The sequence below is a fragment of the Equus przewalskii genome, chromosome 14, assembly GCF_037783145.1.
Source record: "Equus przewalskii isolate Varuska chromosome 14, EquPr2, whole genome shotgun sequence".
Classification (NCBI taxonomy): domain Eukaryota; kingdom Metazoa; phylum Chordata; class Mammalia; order Perissodactyla; family Equidae; genus Equus; species Equus przewalskii.
Window position 1 is genome coordinate 13,051,525 of NC_091844.1, and position 25,709 is coordinate 13,077,233.

The window sequence follows — 25,709 nt, forward strand, 5'->3', positions numbered from 1 at the left end:
CGGCCTGGGCTCCTCCCTCCTGGCTCCCGGGCGCCTCTGCTCTTAATCCTCCCCGCGCTCGAGGGGACCGGGCCGCTGGGCTCCGAGAGCAGGTGAGCGATCACCGCGGAGCCAGAGCCTTGCGTCCTGTCCCGAGGCCACGCCAGCACGCCAGCATGGATGACGGACCCCTGCCCAGCGGCATCAAAGTCTTCACCACCTGCCCAGATCTGCTTTTCAGTTTAGAATTTGTGAGTGGCTGGCGCCCGAGCCTGGGAGGGGGCGGGATGGGCTGCGCGGTATCGTGGGGGCTCCTCTCAGAGATCCAACCAGATCCACAAGTTGCGCGTGTCCTGGGAGCTTTGGGATACCAGGGCCAGGGTGAGGAAAGTCTCCCAACTCGAGTCGTTTGGCCTTTTCTAGACCAATGATAATGGGGGAAACAGTCTCCGGGACTTAGGTAGGAAAATCAAATTCGCAACGTAGGTCAGATGTAGGAAGCTGGCCAGGGTCCATCCGTTGCGCGCTGGTTCCGAAGCTGCGCTCCGACCCGCCTCCCATGGGCGCAGAGGAAGCCTTTATGGGAGAGCGACGTCCTTGTGGAGCTGCCCAGCTTTGTCCATGGTTAGGATTTCGTTTACAAAAATGAACAAAAGAAGCCTGAGCATCACCAACTGAGGTTTGGGGACTGGGTTTGTGTCCTAGGAGGAGCTGAATCCGGAGTATTCTCTTTTGACCTTTGATAGTTTCTGGAGAGAGAACACATTTGCGACAACTTTGATCTGGAAATAATAGAACAGGCCACCCTTGTTCTGCCACAGTCTTTCTGCCCTGTGTGTGGAGTGAGGGGAGGGAGGGGGCTGGCGCTAGTGGTCCAGTGCCTTGGCTGACCTTGAGCAGTCCTAAGGCCTCCCTACCTGTGATTGGTCCATCCTGATACTGCAACCACAAGGCTCTCCAGGTGGCTGCCAGAAAGCACTTCTTACTCTGGGCTCCTGGTAAAGTGCTCACTATGTCATGGCCATCGCGCCCCTCAGCCTAAACTCCCCAGGGGCCACAGGCCCTTACCTGGGAGGGGCTGCTGTGTGTGTTCTATGGGTGCTGAGTGTTGCAGCCACGGAGACTCCATTCCCAGCACCCCTGCTGCAGAAGAGCTTGTTGGAAAAGAGTTTCTCCAAACCTGTTTAAAAACAGGACCCCAGCTTCTTCTTGCCTGATTGGAGGCGGGAGGGTGTGACCAGCACAGGGAGCAGGTTCTGTCATCCATGGAGGGTTTGGAGAAAGGGCTAAGGGGACTGAGGTTGCCTGGTGGCACCATTTCACTGCATTTGTGAGCGTTGAGTTGAGCTCACACCTGCGTGTATCCAGAGTGACATCAAGTCCTGGGGCCAGTCAGGCCCCAGGAAGTGACATCTAGAAGAAACGCTTGACACTACTGTGCCCAGTCCCACCATTTATAGATAGGGACACCCAGGCCCAGAGTGGGGAGGGGCTTGCACCCACTGGCACATCCTTTCCCCAAGTGGCTCCTCTGGGTGCGTCTGTTCAGCACTGGGCCTGTGCTTGCCTGAGGTTGGATGTCTGAAGATGAGCGCACAATGCCCAGGACCTGGGATGAGTGGTGGTGATTCTTTCAGAGGCCACTGTGTTTACAAAGGCAGATTCATGACCAAAAGAGATGGTGGCTGACGGTGAGGTGTGATGGGCAGAGAGATTTTTAAACAACAAAAGGTCCTCCTAGTGTCTTTTGCATTGCCCTAATGAGGGGCTTCCTCTGCCTTTGCAGCTGTTTGGGGAGCACTGTGACAAGAATCATGAGAGGGTATTAGCTGGGCTTCATGCAGAAGACTCTGGGACACCTCCTTCTCTTGCCTTCACAAGAGCTGGCTCAGGTGGCAGCAGGAGATGGCAGGTGGGGGGGACCTGGCTTCACAGAAGGCACAGCCCAGTGCCCACTGCCTCCTCTTGGTATCCCAGCCCAGAGGAAGGAGTGCCCCTGGGGGAAGGACAGCCCAGCCAGGCAGGTGGTCTGTGGGGGAGGGGACAGGAGGATCCCCCCATCCCACCAAGTGAAAGGAGAGAGCAGGGGGGTAGGAAATCTCAGAGCCCTGGATTAGTGGAGACTTTCTCCTACAAGGCAGTTTTCTGACTTGTGATAGTAGGGGCTTCTAGAAGAAATAATTCTCCATTTTCTACACTTCACTTTCAGCTGTCTTAGAAGATGTTTTTTCTCCTCCATCTGAGACATGCTCCCCTAAAGCCAACCCTTCCAACTTTCTGAGAGGCTCTGGATCCCTCTGTTTTCACCGTCAATCTCTTTCCTCCTCCCTAGATTGCAGGTGGCTCGCAGGGTGCCTAGAACAGGAAAGAGAGCAGACACCAGTCCTTTAAGTTTCCTCTGCAGGGATTGTATGTATAAAGCTGGACGTGCTTGGTGTGTGAAAGAGCAGAGAATGAAAGGGCCCAAGGAGGTGCTGGCTGCCCTGGGAGAGTTTTTTTAAAATTATGGACCGTTACAACACAACAACAAAAAGATAAACAAGCCAGTTAGAAAATGGACAAAGGACTCAAATAGACTTTTCTCCAAAGATGATGTATGAATGGCCACTAAGCACATGAAAAGATACTCACCACCTTTAGTCATTAAGAAAATGAAATCAAAACCGCAGTGAGGTACCATTTCACATGAAATTAGGATGACTATTATATAAAAAAAAAAACAACGGGAAATAGCAAGTGTGAGCCAGGATGTGGAGAAATTGGAGCCCTCACACATTGCTGGTGGAAAGATCAAATGGTTCATCTGCTGTTGAAATCAGTTTGGTGGTTCCTCAAAAAAATTACACCATAACCCAGCAATTCCATGCTTAGGTTTATACCCAGCAGAATTGAAAGCAGGGACCTGAATAGGCACATGGACATGCGTGTTCATAGCAGCTCTATTCACAGTAACCAGCAGGTGGAAACAGCCGAAATGTCCAGTCAATGGATGAAATGTACAAACTGTGACATATTCACACAGTGGAATATTATGCAGCCCTAGAAAGGGAGGAAGCACTGAGACATTCCACACAGTTGGAAACACTGTGCTGAGTAAAAGGAGCCAGACAGGAGGGTCACATACTGTGTGATTCCGTTCATATAAAATACCCAGAATGGGCAAATCCACAGACAGAGCACAGACTGGAGGTTTGCCAGCAGCTGGGAGGAGGGGAATGGGGAGCAGCTGCGTAATGGGTGCGGGGTTTCCTTTTGGGGGATGGAAATGTTTGGGGTTAGACAGAGGTGGCGGCTGCACAACATCGTGAGTGTATTAAATTCCATTGAACTGGGCAATGTAAAATGGTTAGTTTGATATTATGTGAACTTCAATTTTTTAAAAAAACAAAAATTAAGAAATATTTCAAATATTACAGAAAAGTATATATAATACTTTAATAGACACCCACATAATTATCACTCAGCTTTGTCAAATCTTAATATTTTGCCGTATTTCCTTTTAGTATGAAGCAAATAAGCTTTTCAGGAGGCTTCTAAGCCCTGGATGTGCTGCTGTCTTACTCCCCTCCCTCCATCCTCAGGAGCCCCGGGCTGGACGTGGTGGTCCTGACGCCCAGACAGGGTCAGCCCTTCCCTGCACCCTGACTGCCTGTGAGCTCCACGGGCGCTGTGTTCTGTGTTTTCACACTTCATGGAAATAGTGTCGTCCTGTCATGTCCTTCTGCAGCGAGCTTTCCACGCAACGGTGTTGAGGTTTATATACATTGATGCTGTTTGTCCATTCTTCTGATGATGGACATTTTGGCCATTTCCAGTTGTGGCTTTTTGCTGTTGCAGACGGCATTGCCAAAGAACATTCTTGTATTGGCCTCTGTGGTTACATGTTGGGAATTTCCTGGGGGACACACAGAGGATTGGACTCGCTGGGTCATAGGGAACACACATCTTCATCTTCCCAGAGTTACCACATTGCTGTCCAAAAGGGTTATTCCAATTCACACAGCCCGGGAGCGGAGTCACTGGGAAGCTTATAAAGCTTAATTGAGCTCAGGACCCGCACTTGCTCAGGCCCCTTCCAAGACTCAGACTCATTTTTCATTCTTTTATAAAGGTCCCCAAATTGTATAAGCTTCAGGCTAACCCTGGACCTTCCTGACTCCCACCAGCAGCAGATGAAAGTCCCCGTTGTGCATCATCTTGGCCACACTTGGTAGCGTCAGACTTTGTAATTTTCTCTTAGTCCAATGGGTGTGAAATGCTTGATTAGTTTTTAGATCTGTCATCCAGCGAGTTGATTACTCAGAGTTCCTATTTCCATGCCTGAGCTCCTAATAGCCTGGGAGGGGCAGATGTGAAACCCTTGGCCTCCAGGACCAACAGGGTGGGGCTCCCTTCCTCTCCCAAAGCAGGGACACTGCCCACCAGAGCAGGGAAGGGCGATGGCTCAGGGTGGGGCCTGGCAACCTTACCCTGCCCAGCACCTCAGCCCAGAGCCCCTGCCCTCTGAAAGCTCAGGGTCCTCACGGGAGGTGGAAGGCAGCCCAGCCAGGGCTGTGACCCTGCCTCTCTGAGCCCCCCGAGCCCACAGGCCACACTGCTGTTGCAGGCGGTGGGTCCCAGTGCACCCCACACAGGCCCCGGTGGAACATTCAGGATCTCCCCTCCCCAACAGCTGCACCCAGGGCTCTGCTTCTTGCCTGTTCCCTGTCCCCACCCAAGGGGGACATTCCTTTTGGAACCACAGTCTCTGTTTCTTCCTCCTCCTTCTCCTTCTAAGCCAGGGGCTTCATGACACTGGGTCCCCATTCACAGCACAGGATGTTAACATAGGACGCTGCTTGTCTCAGCTCTGCCCAGGGCCCCAAGAGGAAGCTTCTCTCACAATGTACCAGCAGATAACCCCACCCCCCCAACCCCCTTTCGGAATTTGGGAAGGAAATGCGTCCTCCTTTCCCTCAGGTTACCTTGAACAGTCTGGCGGGCCACAGCCAGCCAGGCGGTTTGCCTTTTCATCTTCTTGTCTTCTCTTTCATCCTCAGTTAAATCCTGGTTATTGATGGAAAAAGGGGCCAAGGGGTTTTCCACCGCTGCTGCCTCTTCTGCTGCTTGTAGCACCTGGGCCAAGCTGGGCCAGGCCCAGCACAGAGGCGCCCACCTGCGGCTGGGGCTGCCACTGCTGCCACCACCGTCACTATCATGGCTGGGGCCGCCGCTGCTGCCATGATGGCGCAGGAGCTCTGGGCTGTCCTCCTCCACCTTCTGTGCCGCCTTCCCCTCTGGGCTGCTGCCACTACTTATAACTTTGAGAACATGCCCATTTCAGGCAAACCAACAAACTTACACACACACGCACTCACACACACACAGCTGCTGGAGACCACCAACCACACGAACCCTCACCAGGGCCATCCGACCACGGCACAAGACTCCTGGCTGGCTCAGCAGAACTGACGCCAAACCTCTCAATCTCAAGTTCGTGTGCCGGATGCCCAGCAAGTCAGACACTGAGACACTGGTGCTTGGAGATGGAGAAAGGTTTATTTGAATTGGCGGAAATGAGTAGGCAGCAGCCTGGGTTCCCTTAAGCCCACCTCCCAAAGAACAGAAAGCGTGGGGGGGGGGGCGGTTTGTTTACAGAGCTAAGGCACTTGGCAGGAGGAGCCTCAGGGAAATAAAAGGTCCCTCCCAATAAGCCCCTGAGCCGTCTGACTTCTGGGTTTCAATGACTGCTGAGGGCTGGCCATTTGGTGATTGTGGCCTCTCTCAAGGCATTCTCTTTCTTTGTAAAACAAGCTCACGAATCCTCTGGAAAACAAGCTCACGAATCCTCGAGACCCATGAGTCACCCCTCTAGTTAAACAGGAAAAACAGCAAATTGCCTTAATATCTGCAGAACCCCTCAGGTACCTGGCTAAGTGTCAGGTGTCCCGACCATAAAGCTAGACTCAAATCCACAGGGAATTTAACTCCATCTAAGGCGACCCCTCCTTTTGTCACAGACACAGGCACAGACTACACAAACTCAGCAGTTCCAGAGCGCCTCAAGCCCACATAGGGCAGACTCAGTGACTCCACGGGGACCTCGAACCCCCACCTCATCACTCCAGAAGGGAATCAAACCCCATTAATGACTAGTCAAAGGTCGGAACACTCCCATTTTGCCAGACCCAAAGCACTGGGCCTCTCCAATGGCTGGGTCATGTAATCCCTTAATCACTGCAGAGGCGTCTCAAGCCCCGAAAGACAGGCACGGGGCCTTCAAACCCTCTAAAGACAGAACCAGGCTTAAACATATTTTGTGAGACAATTTAAAGAAATAATTCTTATAGCCATGCTGTGGCATGTAGGTGAGAGGTGGCACCACTCACCACCGTCAAGAGATCCTCTGAGCAAAGTTCTCAGGGCAACCTCTGGGTCCCCCGATGGGGCAGTGACGTCAAGCTGGTGACACAAGGATGAAGAAGTTTGTCCCTTCGTGGTTGCCATTTTTGTTACCTAACCAAAAGTGAGTTCACATCCTGGCAGATTAAAATCAGACTCTCGACCAGAAGTAGTTGTCACACAAAGTGGAACTTATTTGCAGCAAATGGGAGGCCACATGGAATCATTTCCAAAGTCGTGGCCTCCAGGAACAAAGGGACCCAGGGGCCTTTTATTATGGATGAAGAATGAATATTCAAAAGGGAGGAGTGGGTATTCCCTTGAGCAGGCTCAGTTGGAAAACACGCTTCCACATACACTACAGGTTACAGGAATAAGGCCTAAGCTCCTCCTGAGAGATCTCAGCATTAAAGTGAGGCAAAGGTCATAGGCCTCGCTCTTGTGGTGAGGCTTGGTCTGGTCCAGAGTGGTTGGCGATTGCATCTCTTAAACACGTAAATGCTTCAGAACCTATGCTTGAGTTCTGCAGTTTAGTTAGTGATGGGCGTCATGCATGTCGTCACTACCAAGCCACATGGAGAAAGATTGCTTTTAAATTTTCCCTAAGTCACTCCTCCACTTGACACAGATGGGGTAATATCGGGAGTGGTACGAGGCACCCTCTCTGTCCTAGTGTTTTCAGGAGAGAGCAGGAGGACCGCAGGCAGATGCCATGGCAGGGAGAGCTCAGGCTCAGGTCAGACAGGGACAAAGGCTGACTGTTGCACCCACAGGCCCACAGAGAGTGGGAGAGCGCATTGGGCTGCTGGCCGAGGCCGGGTCTGCAGCCTTAGGAATGGGTGGCTTTGCTCTGGGCTCAGGCACATCCTCTGAGGGAAGGGCTGGGGGTGGGGGACTCAGCCCCCTGGGCCCTGCCTTGAGGTGGGAGGGGGCCAGCCAGTCTAGACTGGATGGGGGCTGGGGGCTGACTCCTGATGGATCCAGAGCTGAGCCCTAGCTCCTACCTGTGATACAAGTCTGTCTGGGCTCCCTCCTGGCCTTTCAACTCTCAGTCCCTGGAAATAGTGTTTGGGACCAAAGGCCACCAAGGTCAGGCCCTGGTGAGATGGCCCAGCAGGTGTCCTCCTCGGGTGCTGATGGACGAGGACAGTGGGTGGGCCCCCTTGTCCCTGGAGCACTGATGCCATGGGAAAGTGTGGCCGACTCCTCACAGGTTGCAGACTGTCCCGGGAGCAGGAGCAGCTCCCTGGGTTCTCTGCATCCTGGGCCCTGACTTGCCCTCTGCATTCTGGTGGAAGGTTTGGTTCCTGATTGGCTCCTGCTGGGCCTCAGCAGTGAAATGATTTCCTAGGGGGATGGACTGGCCTTGATTCTCTGCTCCAGGCTCTTTAGCACTCCCAGCTCATTAATAGCTGCTGTTCTGTCCACACTGGGGCAGAACCACCCCTGTGGTGAATCACTCTGTGGCACCAAGGCCCTGGGGCCTGAGAAAAATGTGCTGGAACCAGAAGAAAAGCCTTGTCACCAGCCATCACCCCTTGATCTGCACAGAGAGTGGGAAGAGAAAGGCCCAGGGCCACCCAGCCCCTCTCAGCTGAACTGAAATTACACCCCAGAGCCCCCACTCCTGTTAGAAGGCAGTTGGGCTGGAGAGGAGGGGGCAGGAAGAGGAGGAGGAGGGGGAGGACCCTGCAATTCCTGGATCCACCTTTGAAGGAGGCCATTAGAGGGCCCAGGGCACAGGCTTTGGGGGGGACACTCCAGGAAAAGAGCAAAGGTGGAAGGACAGGAGATGAAGGCCACATCCCGACCCTCGTAGTAGGGGTGGAGGTGAGGGTGACAAAGGTCGTGTTGATGGACCCGGGGATGAGGAACACAGGCCTGTGTCTGCTGAAGAGGGAGCGATGTCCTTCAGGGTTTGGGTCTTTTGCTTGTTTTTGGTCTTAAACACACACCTTGGTGTTCTTTCCTCAGAAGGGACGGAGCCTGTTAGCCAGTGGAGGGTTGGGGAGAGGAGGCTGCCTCCCATCACCTCCTCCTTTGGGTTCTCTGCTTCTCTAGGCCTGGGGCAGAGGGAGCAGTACGAAGGCTACCGGGCAGTCTCCTCTCCCTCTGTGTTACTGTTCTCATGGCCATTTCCAAAGCTGGCCCTACACATGGGAGATTTCATGGTGAACTGCCTGTGTGTGGCCTTGGGTGACTGCCACACACAGGGCCGTCCTGACCTGGCTCCACAACCAGCCTGTCAGAGCTGGCCCTCAGCAGATATGGGCATGTGAGCAGCCACTGCACCTCAGTTTCTGCATCAATGAAATGGCCTGTAATAGCACCCACCTCCAGGATTGCTGTGAGGACTAAGTGAGTGTAACGTATGCAAAGCTCTTCAAACCACATGGTGCCCGCAGCTCCTGCTCAATGGCTATTAGGTGCAATTATCATTAATTTACTAATAAGTCAAACAGCTGCTCTGATCAGCTGGCCGATCCACGCTCAAAGGGGGCAACTGCAAGAGGGGCTGTGCGGCCAATCCCCACCACCTTTGACCTTCCATGCCCTTCCCGGGCAGAGTGCACGTGGTAGGGGGAGAGTGAGATTAGGGGGTGGGCCGGGCTGTGGAGGCACACGTGACTTGTCCCTGGGGTCCCCAAGTACTGCACAGACACCACCCTCTGTAGGGCTTTCCAGTGGCTCCTGTGCTTGGAGCTGCCCCTAGTCAGCCTGACAGGGTGGCCAAAGGAAAGAGGGGGCCGTGGCAATCCTGTCCTGCCTTCTGCCTTGGGGGTGGGGACTTCCTGAGCCTCTCTCTGCACTGCCCTGCCAGCCTGGTGCCAGGTCGTGTTGGGGGAAAACTGTATGAATTCTGAGAGCCAAGCAAATTGCTGCATCTGCTGAAGGGGAAGGGACTGATGCGGGCTCGGGGAGTCGAGGAGTCAAAAGAAAGATTTCTTGGCTCTCAAGGTCTGGCAGTAGTGCTCTTTCATTCAGAGAATAACGTGGAGTAGCATGGGGACAGGACCCCTGGGCGGTGAAGAGCTGCAATGGGTTGAGGTCAGGGCTAAATTTATAAGGCATAGGTGTGTGAGTTATTTCATTACAAGACAAAGGAAAGATCATGAAAGAAATCTTTAAAATGGTATCAGTTCAGGTGGGGTCTGGTTATCAGGTGGTCTTACAACTTTGGATAGGAATCAGGTCAGGACGTCCTGTGCTTCCCGGAGGATGATATAGACCGGAATGCAGGTCAGGATGCCTTGGACTTCTCTCCCTGTGGCAGCCTTGATCCTCATCAGGACCAGTTTCCAGGATCAAACCTTTAAAACTGATTTGTCGTCGGTGTCAGTGCATCACTGTTTGGGAGGGCGTTGCTTCAGGGAGGGGACATTCTCTAGCACATAGTCATGCCCCACCTCCCCAGCCTTGTGGCTGCTTGGTGATAAGCCAGGGACGGTTGGACTGAGGGCCCTGGCGGGAAGGAACCACCCAGCTTTTACATCTTAGGACTCTTTCCAGAACCAGCCCCACAGTCCTCGCTGGTCTCCATTTGTGACGCTCCTTTGGTGCAGGTGGCATGGAGGGGCTAAGTCCTCTGTCCTTCAGGCCTGTCTTACCCAACATCTCCACCCAGAAGCCCACCTGCAGGAACCCCTTTCCTGTCCTGCAGGCCCTTGCTTGTGGTCTGTCTCCCACCTGGACCCTGAGTCTGCCCATGTCCCTGCCCAGACGGTGCCCTCTGAGACATTTGTTATCAGCGTGCATTGGTGGGAAAGGGGCTAGGATTTCATCTCCTGCGTGGATAATTTTTATAAATCATAAGACAGTCCTTGACCCCAAGGACAGACAGAGGGTGAAACTGACAGTCACCACCACTCATGAGGGAGACCCCTGGGACCCTCAGAGATGCTTTGGGCCATTGATGGGGGTTTCTTCTCACTGTCAGCAGGTACACACCTGTTTTGTTGGCTGACCACATTGCTGACTTATTTGGTGACTCCCATCAATACCTTTTGTTTTTCTCAGACCAAAGCCTCTCCCGTCTGGTCTACATTTCCACAGATTTTGTCTCTTAGAGGTGGCTTACTGTATTTTTCATGGAACCTCCTTGTCTCTGTTCATCCTGTGGGTAAAGCCAGGGGGTACAGGTTGATGGGGAAACATTTCCACCCAGACGAGGACAGGCCTGTGTGAGAGCCCCCAGCTTTGTCATCTAGGGGAGTGTCCTTCCCTCAGGAGCTGATGACTGTCTTCTGGCTCGTGAGGGAGGCTGACACTGGTCAGCGATCGTCCATCATGCTCACGGCCAGTGCTGTGGAGCAGAGGGCTAGCGGGTACTAGGGAGAGCAGACTGCCCGGGGACTTCGGGAAGGGGGGAGGCCTGAGCAGGGCCTCTCCCAGGGTACCCTCGCCCTGGTAACATCAGCTACAGACCTGAACACTCCTCCTCTCTCTTTTTTATTTTAAAGATTGACACCTGAGTTAACAACTGTTGCCAATCTTCTTTTTTTTCTTTCTTTCTGCTTTTTCTCCCAAAATCCCCCTGGTACATAGTTGCGTATATTTTAGTTGTGGATCCTTCTAGTTATGGCATGTGGGATGTTGCCTTAGCATGACCTGATGAGCAGTACCGTATCTGCGCCCAGGATCCAAACCAGCAAAACCCCGGGCCTCTGAAAAGGAGCGCACCAACTTAACCACTTGGCCACGGGACTGGCCCCATCTCCTCTCTCTTTGAATCCCAAATCTCTATCCTTCTCTTTACAAACAGACTCAAGGGCCCCTGAGTCCTGGGTTTGCCTACAGTGTAGATGAAAGGACAGGATCTAAGCTGCCTTGAGAGGATGGTGCATGATAGGTCCCCTGGAAGGAGGGAGCCTGCTGATGAAGGGCCTGGGAGGCCAGAGCAACTGGAGCAGGTAAACTGAGTCAGGGGGCCTCAACACCACTGTTTGTTTTCACTTTGGGAGTAGCCTCAGAGCTCAGATTCCCAATAATTGGCAGAGAGGTAGGGGTCCCCACACAGGAGTCTTCTGCCTCCTTCCAGACATGTCCCCTGGGGTCAGAATGGGGGTCCTGTGCAGATTTCTGGGCCCTTGTCCTGGGGAGAGGTGCTGAGCAGTGTTCACCCTCGCTGGGGCCCTGACACTGTCACCAGGACCTGACTCTGCCCTTGCTGGACCCAGAGCTGCTCCAGTGGGCCTGGTGGCAGGACTGGAAGAGAGAGGACAGGAAGGGAGAGACGGGCTCCATTTATTTGTGTGTCTTTAATAAAGTCTATGTCCCTGGATGGACCTGCCCTCAGTGCTGACCGTGGTCATGGTCACCCTCGGCATCTGTTAAATGCATGAATGAATGAATGAGTGGGTGAGCAAGTGAGCAAGTGAAGGAAGTCCCTCCTTCGGCTTGCTGAGTTGAGAAACTCCATACGAGGGGGTGGGGCTCACACAGAACTAGGGCTCTGGCAGAAGCCCCTCCGTGTTTGCCTCCTGCTCTCCCTGCCTCTCAGCCCCGGCTGCCCTCAGCCCCGTTCTCTGGGGTCTGGGAGGCCCCAGTGTGTTGGGGGTTTGGTCTTTCTCCTCTGACTTCCACTCTGTGCTTCTCCTGTCCCCTGGTGCTCATGTCCTCTTGATGTCACCTTGATGCCACTGCCCTTCCCTGCAGGAGCTCATCCTTAACCAGTGTCTACACACACAGACACACACACACACACACGGGACATGCCCTCTACTCTAACTCACAGAATGACTCACTTTTGAGTCAGCACCCCATGGACCTGGGACTGCTGGGCCTCTCCTTGGGCACACGGTCACTGTGCTGGTCAGTCCCCTCCACAGCACCCCTCCTGGCATTGCGTGGTCCCTCACTGCTGACAGAGCTCAGTGGGGACAAACGCTTCCAGCAGCAGAATCAGGGCTGCTGATCCTGTGGCCTTGGGAGAGCACCCAGGGCCCAGAGTGCATAGCACCTGGGATGAGCCTCATCCAGTGTGGCCAGCTTTTCTGTACCTTCCTGGAGGATGACTTTTGCCTGCCTGACGTAAGTGACGAGATGGCTGAGTGTTGGGTGCACAGCCTGTGTTCTGTGCTCAGAGTCCTTTACTTCTCGAGTCCAAGGCACAAACTCCTGTCACACGCACCTTCAGGGTGCACCCCGTGCCCTCGGAGCTGGTGGGAGTTCTGACGCTGGGCTCCGAGGGGCCGCACGAGCAGATGTGTGTGTGGGAAGCGCTCTGTGGTTCACGTCTTGACTTGTTATTGGAAGAGGGTCGCTTGTGGAGACCCTGACACAGTAAGATGGAGCCCCCGAGAAAATCCAGAGAATTTGAGCAATTCCTCTGCACTGACCTCAGGTGTCCACGTCCTGCAGCAAGAACACTGGACGGTTGTGCACGCGGAGCTCCTCCAGCCCCGCACGAGCAGGGGATGCCACACGGATCTCAAGAACGTGCCGGGGGATCCCTTTCCCTTTGTGAGCAAGGCTCACCGTTTGCAGGAGGACTTGCTCATATTTTTACATCCTCTGTGTCCTTCTGCGGAGGCACACACATTTTCCTCCACTCTGGTTTCCTGGGGATCACAGGTTTTTCTCTTTGATGCTGTTGAAGTTACCTTTAAATCCTGGTTTGCACCCGGGTGTGGAGGGGGTCCCTGTGCACGGTGAGATCCTAGCCCTCCTGAGATGTCACGTGGTTACAGGGGAGGCTCTGCCTCATCACATGACAGCTGTGACAGCGAGCACTTCGAGTGCTCCCCACGGGCCAGGCACTCGGGCCCAACCCCATGAGGTCGGCACTGCTGTTATCAGTGTTTTTCAGAGAGGGAACAGAGAGGTTAAGTAACTCCTCCAGGGACAACAGGCCATGCAGCTAGTAAGTGACAGAGCTGATACAAACTCGGTAACTCTGGCTCTAAAGTCTACACCCTTCATCCCCCTCGCCTGCCTCCTGTGGATTAATTCAGAAAGAAAAAGAGAGAACCTTCTCTGAGATTACACAAGAGCTCCCCCCATGACTAGCTCCTGAGGAAATTTTTTTCACAAAAGTCATTTGATCAGGTAGACCTCGGATGTAAACTCTTTTATGTCTTTGGAAATTTTTTGTCTCATTTTGTACGGTCTCCTTGGTTCTTAGAGAACCTCAGCTCTGCTCAGCATCCTAAACTGGACTGAATTAAAGATGGGTGGTTTCCAGTCCTGAAACACCAGGGTGGGTGGGGCCTCAGATCACCAGGTCAACCCCATTCACAGACACTGAGGCCTGGTCCCAGCATCTAGAGGACACCCAAGGTCGAGCTAGTCTCATGTTCAAGGCAAGACAGGGACTGAAGCTTAAGGAGAGAAGCGGAGAGGAGAGGAGAGGAGAGGGAAGTTTGCCCATGTCCAGGCGGGAACTGCAGAGCGTCCGGGCTGCCGTCGCTGAGCTGGGCAGGGCGTGCAGACAGCAGGCACTTCTTCTTCTGTCTGACAGGGTCACCAGAGCATCTTCCATGGGCTCATGTGGTGTGGACACATCCCCAGGCCTTTGACAAAGAGCCTGGGTGTCTGTTCCCTGCCCTGTAACTCTGCTTCTCTGCAGTCTAGTCAGACCTGGGCATCGGTGTTTTTCCAGGTGTGTCAGTGACTCTAGTGTAGACTGAGGGCTGAGAACCACAGAGCGTTAGCCCAGGCCCCGCCCCCATTTTCCAGCTTGGGGACCTGGGCCCAGAGAGCTCCACCCAGGTGACTGTTGGCCCTCCGACTTAGAGACCTTCGTCTGAGAGCACACCAGCCAGCTGCACCCTCTCTGGTGTGGAGGACGGTGACCCAGGGGCAGGCGGGGGTGGTGGGAAGTCCAGCCTGTACTGTAGACAGAAATGAAGGGAAACTGAGGCCGTGCCTCCACTTGTGTGCCTGATGTTTCAAGGTGATCGTCTCTGAGCATTTGCCGCCTGGAAGCTGGGAGCCTCTTAGAGTTTTCTTTACGAAGGAAAATGCTTGAACTCTCGCCTACCCCTTTGCTTTTGACAAATATTTCTCCAGCGGGGTCCTGATGTCAGGATGGGGTGGGCTGCTCCCTGCCCAGGAGGCCTGGTCTCCCTGGGTTTGGGCACAGCGCCCGCTCTCCCTGGTGCTCTCTGCACACTGAGTAGGGGGAGGGCGGCAGGCACTGGCTGTGTCCGTGATTCACGCCGAATCCCAGCTTTGCACTGAGCGGGGCCTGGAGGTCTCCACACTGGCCGAGCGATCAGTTCTTTCTCAGGCTCACCCTCCCTCAAGCCCCATCTCCTGCCACTCCTTGTCCCCCACCTCGTGTGTGGCTCCCCAGCCTTCGGAAGCCCTCAGGGGTGCTCCAGCATCCTCTGCACTCGGCGTGTACGCTTCCCTCCACCTGGAGAGCTACTTGGTGACTCTGTGGCCAGGTCAGCCAGTGACGTCCACCTCTCCCTTCGGGACTCCACGCCCCAGTCCAGGCTGCTTGGCCCATTCAGGTGGGCATCATCCTGCATTGTAACGGGCTGCCTCTGCGTCTGTCTCCACTGGGCTGTGGGCCTCCTGGGTGAACAGTGTCCTACCCCAGTTGTTGGGTGGTGCTGGCCATGGTGCCAGAGCTTCACACTCACCTCCATGGTTTCAGCCAGTTTGCACCAGCCCACAGTGTTGGGAGACAGCTGAAAAATCCCGTTACAGACGAGGAAGCTGAGGCCTAAGAGGGCGAGTCCATGCTCCAGCTCCTCCAGCACATGCGGGGAGAGCCCCTCTCCAGGGCTCACGTGCAGCCCCGCCCGTGCAGACGCTGCGTGGGTGCAGGTGCTGCGGGAGCTGGCATGTGCCCGGGAGGAACGGGGCCTTCACACCTGCACAGCTGTTCCAGCTGTGACCCCTTCCAGCACGCATCTGCACTGGAGCTCTCACAGCATCCATGTCTGTGTCCAGGGCGCTGCTCCCAGACGTCCAGCTGGAATAGACCCTCTGTTCTCAGCCTCATCTCTTTTCCTAGTTCCACCCGTCCTCTCTCAGGGCTGTTCTGCACCCACCTCAGCCCCCTCCCAGATGGTCCCCTGGGCAGGTCGTCCTGCATTTGTCCCCTGGACATCTGCAGGGAAGGGCTGTGAGGGGTACAGGGCAGGCCCACTGCCCATCTCCTGGGAGCAACCCCCCCAGGGTTTAATCATTTCCTCTGTGTGAGGACATTCCCTTCACATGACGTGTCACTTAGAATATGTTTCTGGACAGACGGGACCTGGTTCCATGTTTCCTATGAGAAGGTCCCTGGGCACCAGAGGCTCCTCAGCTCTTTCCAGTTGGAGGCTCCAGAGAGATGAGCCACATTCACTCAGTGTCCCCACATGGTGGGTCAGAATGGCCGGTGGACGGTGCTGTGATGGTGGAGGCATTTTGTAAAAGTCCCCTCGAGAGGGAATTTCTAACCTGGAAAGACATTTATTCTAAATGAAAGAAGCTCGTCACAAAAGTCCACCTTTTATATATGATTCAGCTCATGTGAAAGTTCATAGGGGAATCCATAGAGACAGGAAGTCGGTCAGTGGTCACTGAGGGAAGGGAGGGGTGGAGGGAGCCATAGCTAAAGGGCACAGGGCTTCTTTGAGGTGATGAAAATGTGCTAAAATTGGCTCTGGAGATAATGGCTGCACATGTCTGTGATCATCCTAAACCATTGAATTGTCACTTTACATGGGTGAGCTGTGTAGTGTGTGAGTTCTCTGTCTTTAAAGCTGTCTAAGAGAGAGAACTTCTCCCCGCCATCTTACCATGAAACTCAGTGCTACAGAGAAAGCACACAAAGAAAAAGTCAGCATGATTCTTAAAGGACCTTTGCAAGGTGGTGCACCCAGAGGTGGGACAGGGTCCTGAGGTCCCAGAGGGCAGGGCTGGGATGGAGCACATGGTGGGCTTTGCTCCTGTGGACGGGATTCTTACCAGAGCTCCTGGGGATCTGCATAAGGGTGTGTGTGTGTGTGAGTGTGTGTGACAGGGAGCATTCCTAGGGAGCTGGAACACGGTCTTCCTCACACTGGTGGAAGCACACACCCAAAGCAGGTGGAGAGTCGGGGTAACCTCGAAGCTTCCCTCTGCACTGGGGACTGGGAGCTCAGCCCAGAGCTGCGGCCCCGTCTCGCTGGCGCTCACTCAGGACTCTGTGATGAGCACTCAGTGTGGGGACTGCGCTCTGACTTCCCCTCACTCTTCCTGCCTTTGATTCCTGACTGAGCCACACGGGGAGGAACTGAGCTGAACGAGGTGCAGGGCACTGAGCCTGAGACCAGGGTCTGAGAGCCACCTTCTCAGATTGTGCCACTTCCGGGTACCCCGTGCCTTAATTTACCTCCTATATATGTTAAAGTTAATTTTTCCAGAACTATGTCACTACCTTAAAAATAAAAGCCATGCCCTTCTCCAGGTCACCTCTGCCTGCCCATCCTTGGAGCTCATGCTCTAGGGGAGCTCCAGATGCCTGGCTGCCCCCTGAGCCCTTCTCCTTGCCTTAGTCAGAAAACTTAAGAGAGCGAAAAAGAGAACCATTTTCCTGATGTGGCATTCAGTGTCCCTCAATGCCATGTCCACTGGCCACATACAAGCACCTCGGGCCAGCTGGGTCTCACGTGGGATTCCATAACGGAGGGCTCTCCCCTCCACGTGCAGCGCCAGCTGCTCCTCTGGGATTTGGTCCATCAGTCACTTGTTTGGGCGAACTCATCTCCCAGGAGACCCTGAAGGTCAGGGAACTAACTCAGACCCTGACATACGGCTGGACGGGTCTTCCCCGTGTCCCACACCCAAGAGTCAGCCCTGAGCAAGGGGGACCCCACTCCTCCCTCACCTGGTCAGGGACAGGGCCACTTTGTGACTAACCAGATGCACCTGTCTTGCGCTGGGTGCTTCCAAGGGTCAGTGCAGGGCTCCCTGAGAGCATGTGAATGGGGACCTAGCTTAGATTGGTCATCTTTGGATGGTCACCGGTTGACTAGCAGAGGACGCCTAGGAGAAGTGTGTCCCAGGCCCTTGCCTTTGCCCACGGGATGGACATGCCCGATCCTCCCTCCTCTCCATGCCACACTCTTGTGCCTCTGAAATCCATCTCAGCTATTGACATGCTCATGTCCTTGTGTCCATGGACATTATGGGAAAGGCCAAGTGACCTGTTTGACCTTAAAGGCAATTGTGGATGAGATGGACACACACGTCTCATCTGAGGCAGTCTGAGGATTTGTGTTTAACTGATTTTGCTCCAATTACTGTATGTTGTAAAGTGTGTCCCACTCACTCTGTCACCTGCCTTCCTCCAGGCCATCTCAGGTTCATCAGTACAGGAAGTCTTCTGGGCAGAGATGCCCAGATCTGATTCATGAGGCCCAGCTTGGTTTTATCACTGCAGATTCTTCATCGCACTGATTTTCCTACCAACTGCGATTCTCTCCTGATGCTTCTCAGCTGAGAGTCTTGGAGAACCCCTGTGAGGACAGTGGTGTCTCTTATCCAGCAGGTGGGCAGTGGGACAGGGAAACGAGGTCAAGGTGCCACTTGAGTCCACACCACAGGGGGTGTAGGCCTGGGAAGCAGTCCATCCTCAAATGCTCAGGAGGATGGTGCCAAGGGTCACAGCACCTTGGTGCTTCTGATGGCAAAGCCATCTCCCCCCATGTCCTAGCCCACGACCAACACAGTCCTTACTTGGGTGTGGATGGTAAATAGGCTGAGCTGATGTCACTGGGATGCAGAGGCAGAAGGAGAAGGGAAGAGAAGTACAGAGTCCCAGTTTGGGGTGAGCTTGTCCACAGGGTGGGCGGGACTGTGGCACTGAGGGGTGTTGTGACCCCACATCTGTCCCTATGCTCCTCTTTGATTGGGGCTCACTGACCCTGCAAACATCAACTGGGGTGGAATCTGGGTGACGATGAGGGAGTGCTGCTCTCATGCCGTCCTCCGCCACCCAAGGAGACCTGTCTGACCTGTGTCCTTTCTACAGCCCAACTCCAGCTCAACTTCTGGGACTTGGAGATCTAAGGGGTCAATTCTTTTAAAAACGCTAGTGACATAGCGTGGCTAATTTATTTTGCTAATGAAGACCAAAAGAATCTTCTGGTCACTACCATTTCATAACAGAAAGGATATTTTTATATCAAAAATACAAGGAATGATATGATCATAGAATTAGCCCTTCTAATGATAATATTGGATGGTGTAAGTCTTTTCTTGGGATGATGAATTACTTAACTTCCACTTGCCTCAGTTTACCCATCTGACAAATGGGTCAGTATGTTGTTCATAGGGTTGTGTGAGGACTAACTGAGTTAATATTTGTAAAGTGGTAGGACAGTCTCTGGCATATAAATGTGATATAAGTGCTCGTTAAATAAAAAATAATGAAGTGTATTTAAATAGTGAATGAAGGCAAGGAAGCAGAGGATTGGGAAAGACTGAGATTGGAGATCAGGATAGAGCCTTGGGGCTGAAAGAGTCATTCTTGGTGAGGAAATGCCCCCCGCTGTGCTCTGCCTCCTTGCTGTTCTTCTGCCCCTCGTGCCCCAGCGTGACCTCTGGTCTGGCCCTTCCTGGGCGTGGGCTCTCCCGGCCCGATGCTCACCCTGCCCCCCTTCCCTCTGCAGGTCTTTGGGGGCCTCGTGTGGATCCTGATCGCCTCGTCCCTGGTGCCCCTCCCCCTGCTCCAGGGCTGGGTGATGTTCGTGTCCGTGTTCTGCTTCGTGGGCACCACTGCCCTGCTCTTCCTGTACCTAATTGGTGCCCATGGTGGTGAGACTTCCTGGGTCTCCCTGGTGAGTCCCAGCTCTGGGTGTTTGGGTGGGGTGGGTAGGACCCTCTCCCCTGGGAGGCTGGCTTTTCCAGTGCTGGGTGAGGCTGCCCTCTAGCTGTCTTCCACCCATGTTCCAAGGCTGAGCTGGCTGGGCCTTCAGCTCTGAGCTGTGCACAGCAGCCCAGGGCTCCCTGCAGCCAGGTCAGGAGAAGGTGACGGCAGAGGTTGACTGTCACCATCTACTCTGCTTCCTCCTGTGTGACTGCCTTTTTCTTGGGTAACCAGCTGCCCAACCCCCCTCCCATCCCACCTGCACCTGCCAGGGGTCTGTTGGCACCTCCCATCATGCAGGAGGGCTGGTTTCCATCTCTTGGGAGCAGAGTCCTGGGGGCTGGCCTGGGCTGCCCAGTGTGAGGCCATGCTTACTGCCCAGCTCCATGTCACAGCTTCTAAAGCTGGGTCACCAGAGAGGGAGTTGGTGGGGGAGAGAGATGGCCTGTGGTCTCTGTGTTCTGCATAAATTCTGCCTTGAGGCCCATAAAGAGGGTGAAACTTACACATGGACCCCTGTACCTTACGTCCCCTGGAAGGGGTGGGGCCATTTGGCCAGGCCTCTCACTCGCAAAAGGTCTCCTTCTTACACTTGAGAAATCACCTCCAATTACAGCTACTCAAACCCCAGTCTAGTGCTTTTTTGCTTGTAAACACACCTGGAGCCCCCTGCCTCCTCCTCTCTCCCCTGCACTGGTCCCTGAGGCCACACTGGAACCAGGACTGTGACCATGGATGACATTTCTCAGGCCCAGAACCAACTTCTGCCTATTCAGTCCCAAGCTGCGCCCCTACTTGATCCCCCGTCAAGGGAGAGCAGTGTCCCTTCTCCACTGAAGCCCTTACTCTGCCCCCAAACCAGCGAGATGAAACTCAGCTGGACCAACAACCTCTGTGAGGAGGGGGTTAGGGGGTGTGGTGATGGTGGATGGGGTGGGGGGAGTCAAAGGAAGTAGCAGAAGATGACCAAGGGACCGGAGCCATGCCTGGTGGGGACAGGTGGGCTGGATGGGCCCTGCTGGGACCACAGCTGCCCCACATCCCTGTGTTTGGGCTCCCCATCTCTGTGACGGCCCTTTTTGACCCTGCAGGACGCAGCCTACCACAGTGTTGCTGCCTTGTTTTACCTCAGCGCCGCCATCCTGGAGGCTTTGGCCATGATTCTCATGGAAGATAAAGTCACGTACGAACATTACCTTGAAAACATCTTTGCTGCGGTGAGTGCCCCGTCAACCCGCCCGTGCTCACAGCTCCCACTGCCCACTGACAGGGTCTGAGCGGAAGGCTGCCCAAGCCCTCCCCTCTGTTTTTAGTTCACTGACTTTTGAATAAATAGACCTTCCCCTCATCATGAAGACACAAGTCCCCGAGAAGGGAGGGGACGTGCCTAAGACTCCCTTCGTCACCTGGTCAGAGCTGTGCTGTCCAGGCATGGGCTGGCCCAGGGTCTGGGCCTGGGTGGGCTTTGCAGAGGGCGGGTGTGTGAGGACAGGAATGCTGATGCCCGGCACCATCCGAGCTCTCCGTGAACCATCGTATTGAGCCCTCACAGCAGCCCTGGGGTGTGGGCGCTGTGTCATCCCCATTTCACAGATGGAGAGCCAGGGCACCACGAGCAGGATAACGTGCTCCAAGGTCCCCGGGAATGGGTGGGGCTGGTGTCAGGCCAGGTGCCCTGTCAGCACCCTCAGCACCAGCTTGGAGCAGTGAGTCTGGCCCCTGGGTGTCCTGGCCCCCTGAGCGGTCTTCCATGGAAGCACAGTCAGGGGCGGGAGACTGAGGCCTGGGATGAAAATCGAGTGTCCGGGGTCTCCCCAGGCCCTGGCTCTGGGCTGGGCTGTGGGGAGGCCCTTCTGGGCCCAGCGAGTCCAGACCCCCAGCTGTGGGTGTTTGCTGTGCGATCAGGCCTTGGCTCCTCGTGACGGCGTCTCCTGCCCCACAGCTCTGAGCACCTGTGGGAGGAGGAGGGGCCGGAGGTCACGTCTCCACCAGCTCCCTGTGCACGTCCCCTGTGCTCCCTGAGCCTCGGCCTGCTCCTCTGTGAAGTGGGACAGCGATTCCTGTCCCTTCCCCTCGAGGACTGTGGATGTTGAACAGCTTCCTGCCAAGGCCTCACAGGGGCCCTGGGGGAACAGGGCTTGAGCCTCGTTCACCCCGTCAGCAGAACAAACACGGGGGCCGACTCTGTGTGACTGGGGGCACGGTGTGTGCAGGTCTCTGAGCTCTAAAAGGAACGTTCTCCACTGCGGGGCCAGACCCACTGGTGGGGGAGGTTATGTGAGGTCATGACCTGGATTTTGTTTTTATGGAATGGGTCAGAATGACAGGAGTTGGAGAATGTATTGTTTCAGAAACGTTTTTCCAGAGCTGTGCATGGTGGGCTTGCACACGTGTGCTAACTCACCATATCAGATGTATTTCTAGGCAAGGGTATTGTTTAAAAAATAAGAAAAAGTTTCAGAAATAACACTCCTCAGATTCCTAGAGGTCAACCTCTGAATAATGGAAATTCTGAGGTCAAACATAATGACAGATCACAAGATGTCACCTCCAGGAGCCAAAGCTGTGTTGTCCCCCCAGTTTGGAGAGGACAGAGCAGAGGCTGAGGGAAATCCCACAGGGTGGGCACTATTGGGCTGTGGAGAAGGTTCCTCAAAGCCTTGTCTGCTGATCCTTGTGGGCCTGTCCCCTGCCCCGTGGAGCCCACATGCTCCTCTTAAGCTCCCAGCCTATTCCCAAGTTCCATCAACATGACCACCTCATGGTCCCTGCACCCCTCAACTGTCCCACAGTGTGGGAATGTCTCCCTTTTTGGCTCATCTCCCAAGATGGCTGGTTTCTAAACAGTAGCACAGCCAGGCAGCCCCTAGGATGCTCTTCCTTCCCTTGGGAGGCTGGTCATCCACCTCCTTCATCATCCTTCAAATGACTCTGTTTCATCTCCAGTCATCTAGAGAGCCTTATATCTCCCCCATCCCAACCCCAGGAGCCTTCTCTCTGAACAGACATCAGCAAGGCATTTCCCAACAAGTTCCGTAAAGTCATTGCAGACAACAGTAATGACATGTAGATGGAACATGGCTAGTGGGTCAGCAATTGGCGGAAGAACCCAGATGGGGTGGATTAATGTCCTTGCCCGCTGGACTGATCTCTAGCTGAGAACCGCTGGGCTCTACCCTGTTCCAACTTCTCCTTATCGAAATGCAGCACACATCCAGAGAAGTGAGCAGGATGCAAGTGCACAGCTTGATGAATTTCCATAAAGTGAACCCCTCTATGTAACAAGCATGCAGATTAAGAAATAGAGCATCATAAACAGCTCCCAGAAACCCCCTTCCTGTCCTGCCGCCGTCACTGTGCGCCCACACCAAGGATGACCACAGGCCTGACTCCTAGCTGCCTCCCTCGATTTTGCCTGATTTTGAACTTCATGTGAATGGAATTGCACAGTGTGCATCTTTTCTCTCTGGCTTCTTTCTCTCCGCCTTAAGTTTGTGAGGCTCATCCCACTGTTGGGTGGAGATGCAGACTGTTTCTTCTTGTTGCTGTAGAGTATTCCATTCATGACTATCCCAGCGTCTCTTTATCCAATCCACAATTGATTGTGCCCCCCTTTCTGTTAGCTGAGTTGGAGAAACGTGAGTACGCCCAGGCAGAGTCAGGAGTGCCAGAACCAGGAATCACAATGTTCTCAGCAGGCAGGGGCGCTGGGCTGAAACCATCAAGGGGAACACAAGCCCGGTTCAATGTGTAGTCCGGCCTTTCTGTTCAGAATATCAGCTGTGTCCGTGCACAGAGGAAGGAGTCCTGGTCACTCAGGGTTCAACCCCAGACCCTGCCCAGCCATCACACAGCCTCCCATGGTCTCAGGGAGGCCCGTCCGGGATGTGGGAGGTGTCTCAAGACCTTCTCCTCACACCCCTGGCCTTTGGGAGCATCTGGCCTGCCTCTCGCCCTCTGTGACTCCTAACTGGGACCTGCCTCAGGAGCTGAGCTTCTCCCCCGTTTGCTGACAGCAGAGTTTCTGCACCAAAGGGATCCCTGGGGTTGGCGGGAGCCGACTGAGGGGAGCTGGAAAGTTCTGCAGAAATCTGGAGGTTTCTGGATCCTAGCAGTGGGGGGCAATGATGACAGCCATTTAGAGAAAGGGGTTTCTGAAAACCTCAGGATGTCCCTTCATGTCCCTGCTGTCCGTGTCCCCAAGGTCCCATTTCTTGCCCTCACTTGGAAACTAAGCTCTGTGTCCTGTTCCTGTGGGGACTTCTGAGGCGCCTCTGCCAAGGTTTCTCGCAGGGTCTGGAGATGCCCGGACAGTAACCTGCTCCCGCCTGACGGGCTGAGGTGTTTTGGGGGCTGCTCACCCATGGTGACTGCTGCTGTCAGGCGGGCTGCCTCAGAGTTCCCGGATGAGCTCTCTCAGATGTGCGATCAAATACTCGGCTGACTCATCGCCTCTGGCCAATGAGGGTGAAGTGTTCGCCCTGTGTGGGGCGGGAGAGGGCAGGCCTGGTGACGGCTGCTGTCTGTGGGTATTTTCACAAGTCACGGACGCGTAGCCGCTCTCAGTGTCGTGTCTGGTTGGACACTCCTGACCCCACGCCCCAGGTCACAGATCCAGGAGCAGATATGGGACTCGGGGGCAGCGGGCCTTCAGGAGTAGATGGTGCCCAGTGAGCACAGCACGTCAGGAGCCTGACAGGCCACAGGTGACCGTTTGCCATCTTTCCAGGGCCTTTGTTCCCAGCGTCAAAACAGCAAACTGGATCTTCCCAGCAGCTTTCTCAGGAGCCCCTCCTTTGCAGAATCTCACAATCCCGCCTCCCTGTCCCTGTCCCTCAGTCCCGTGAGCCTGGCTCCTCGCCCCTGTCTGTGAGATCATGATCCTAGAATAACATTCTGATGGGTCTGAGGACGTCCAGGCAGCATCGAGACCTTCACCAGGGCCAGCAAACCCTGTGTTCATGTTCTCCAACCGAGGCTGCTGGGCTCACAGCTAGTGCACCCGGCTCTTCCTGGTGTGGAGGAAGCAAGTTTCTCATGGAAAGCAGTTGATACTCGCCTGTGAGGATCATTTGAGGGGCCTCTGAGGGCCTCTGTTTCCCGTTGGTGGCACCAGCGTGATGGTGTGAGATGGCAGGTAGTTGACCTTGCACACCACATCTGGTGGGTCGTGAGGTCACCTGGAGCTCTGTTCTGAAAGCATTGAGGGCCACATCTGTGCTCAGCAAGAAGATGTCTGTGTGGGTGATGGGAAGCAGTCACAGTCCACACACTTCAGGTCCATCATCCCGAGGACCATGGGAACGGCCAGCCCAGTGTGGATGACCCATGTCTTGCCCTCTCCCTTCTCGTGCCCATTTATGGTCATTTATCTTGGTTTCAGATGTTTTCATACGTAGCCGCTCTGCTGTACGTGGTCCATGCAGTGTTTTCTGTAGTCAGATGGAAGTGGCCTTCAGTGAACAACAGCTGAAGAACTTTGGCTAAAAACCCAGATGGTGGTAACCGATCAGCCCACCTTCCAGCATGCAGAAATGCTCTCCATGGAGGAACTAAGAAACCAAAAGAAGAGCAATGCTGTGTGTCTTGAGGGTGTTATGCAGACTCTCCCCTGTCCCTCCTGTCAGGGTTGGGACTTGCTGTGTTTAACCTCCAACTCCTGAGCCGTCTTTCACGGTCATCTCCTATTTGTGAAAGGGGGCGGTGGGTGGAGTGTGGGGACTGTGACCTGAGAGACCACAAAACAAAGATCCCCTGCTGACCCCTGGACTGGATCTTGAGAACTCTCTGCTGGAATCTTCCACAGGCTCTTTTGAGCCCCCATCTGGTGGCGTGTTTCTAAGTCTTCATGGAGATTCTCCCTGTCATAAGGATAAAACTCACCCAACAAGTACTTGCAGATGTCCACAGGTGAAGATGATAAAGCTTTGAAATAATTTACAAGGTGCCTTTATGTTCAATACTTTTGTGCGGTGTTTTCTTGGTTTTGTTTCAATTCCCCAGTATCAGGACACCATCTTTCCAGCTTTCTTTCTGAGGAATCCTGGGCTTAGACTGAATCTCTAGAGGTGGCATCAAGTGGCAGTTCAGATACAGCTGTGTGTGCTCGGCCACTGCACTCAGAGAGCCTGGTACTTGGTCTCCCACCCTCCCCAGCTACCAGAGGCCTCAGATGGCTCCACCCTCTCTGGAAACTCGCCATGTACCAGCCTGGGGTCCCTTCTTTTTCCTACAAGACAAAGGGGTCTGTGCTCAATTAGAAAGTCCTCAAGCCACAAGAAACCAGGTGCAGAAGTGTCCTCTCACTCTGTGAAGCTGATCAGAGATGTTCTGGGCAGTGGGCTGTGTGTTCTGTTCCAGTTAGTGATGCGGATAATAAGCTGGGTTTAGAATTTCCTTGGGCCACTCCATAGGGGAGAAATGGGATAAGACTGCAGAGTGACAGGAAGTGTGGTGACAAGTACTGAGTGCCACATCCTGGGGATGAGATGCCCGGGTTGAGAGGAGAGGAAATAAGAGGAAGGGGACACTCAGTGAGGAATCCTGAGAGTCAGCT

The 25,709-nt window shown here is 54.3% G+C and overlaps 2 protein-coding genes and 1 long non-coding RNA gene across 5 annotated transcripts in view; 2 read left to right on the plus strand and 1 right to left on the minus strand.

Annotated features, from left to right (window-relative positions):
- Window positions 1–25,113, plus strand: part of LOC139075692 (myelin and lymphocyte protein-like) — an 83,162-nt gene extending 58,049 nt beyond the window's left edge. For all 3 annotated transcript variants that reach the window (XM_070573600.1, XM_070573601.1, XM_070573599.1), the window contains one exon: window positions 24,960–25,113. The gene's annotated coding sequence lies outside the window, so the exon portion shown is untranslated. The remainder of the gene's footprint in view (window positions 1–24,959) is intronic.
- Window positions 1–25,113, plus strand: LOC103541393 (myelin and lymphocyte protein-like). Its single transcript, XM_070573598.1, has 4 exons — window positions 1–230; window positions 18,957–19,124; window positions 20,245–20,370; window positions 24,537–25,113. Exons 1-4 carry the CDS (start codon window positions 156–158, stop codon window positions 24,624–24,626), a joined length of 459 nt encoding a protein of 152 aa, XP_070429699.1. The 5' UTR covers window positions 1–155; the 3' UTR covers window positions 24,627–25,113.
- Window positions 1–25,709, minus strand: part of LOC139075695 (uncharacterized) — a 318,375-nt gene that overhangs the window by 153,513 nt on the left and 139,153 nt on the right. The window lies entirely within an intron of this gene.

Bases quoted from the DNA above. Each gene is read 5' to 3' on its own strand.
- LOC103541393 (XM_070573598.1), top strand. From the start codon at position 156: ATGGATGACGGACCCCTGCCCAGCGGCATCAAAGTCTTCACCACCTGC. The intron at 231-18,956 runs GTGAGTGGCTGG...TTCCCTCTGCAG, and splicing joins TGCTTTTCAGTTTAGAATTT to GTCTTTGGGGGCCTCGTGTG. The intron at 20,371-24,536 runs GTGAGTGCCCCG...TCTTGGTTTCAG, and splicing joins TTGAAAACATCTTTGCTGCG to ATGTTTTCATACGTAGCCGC.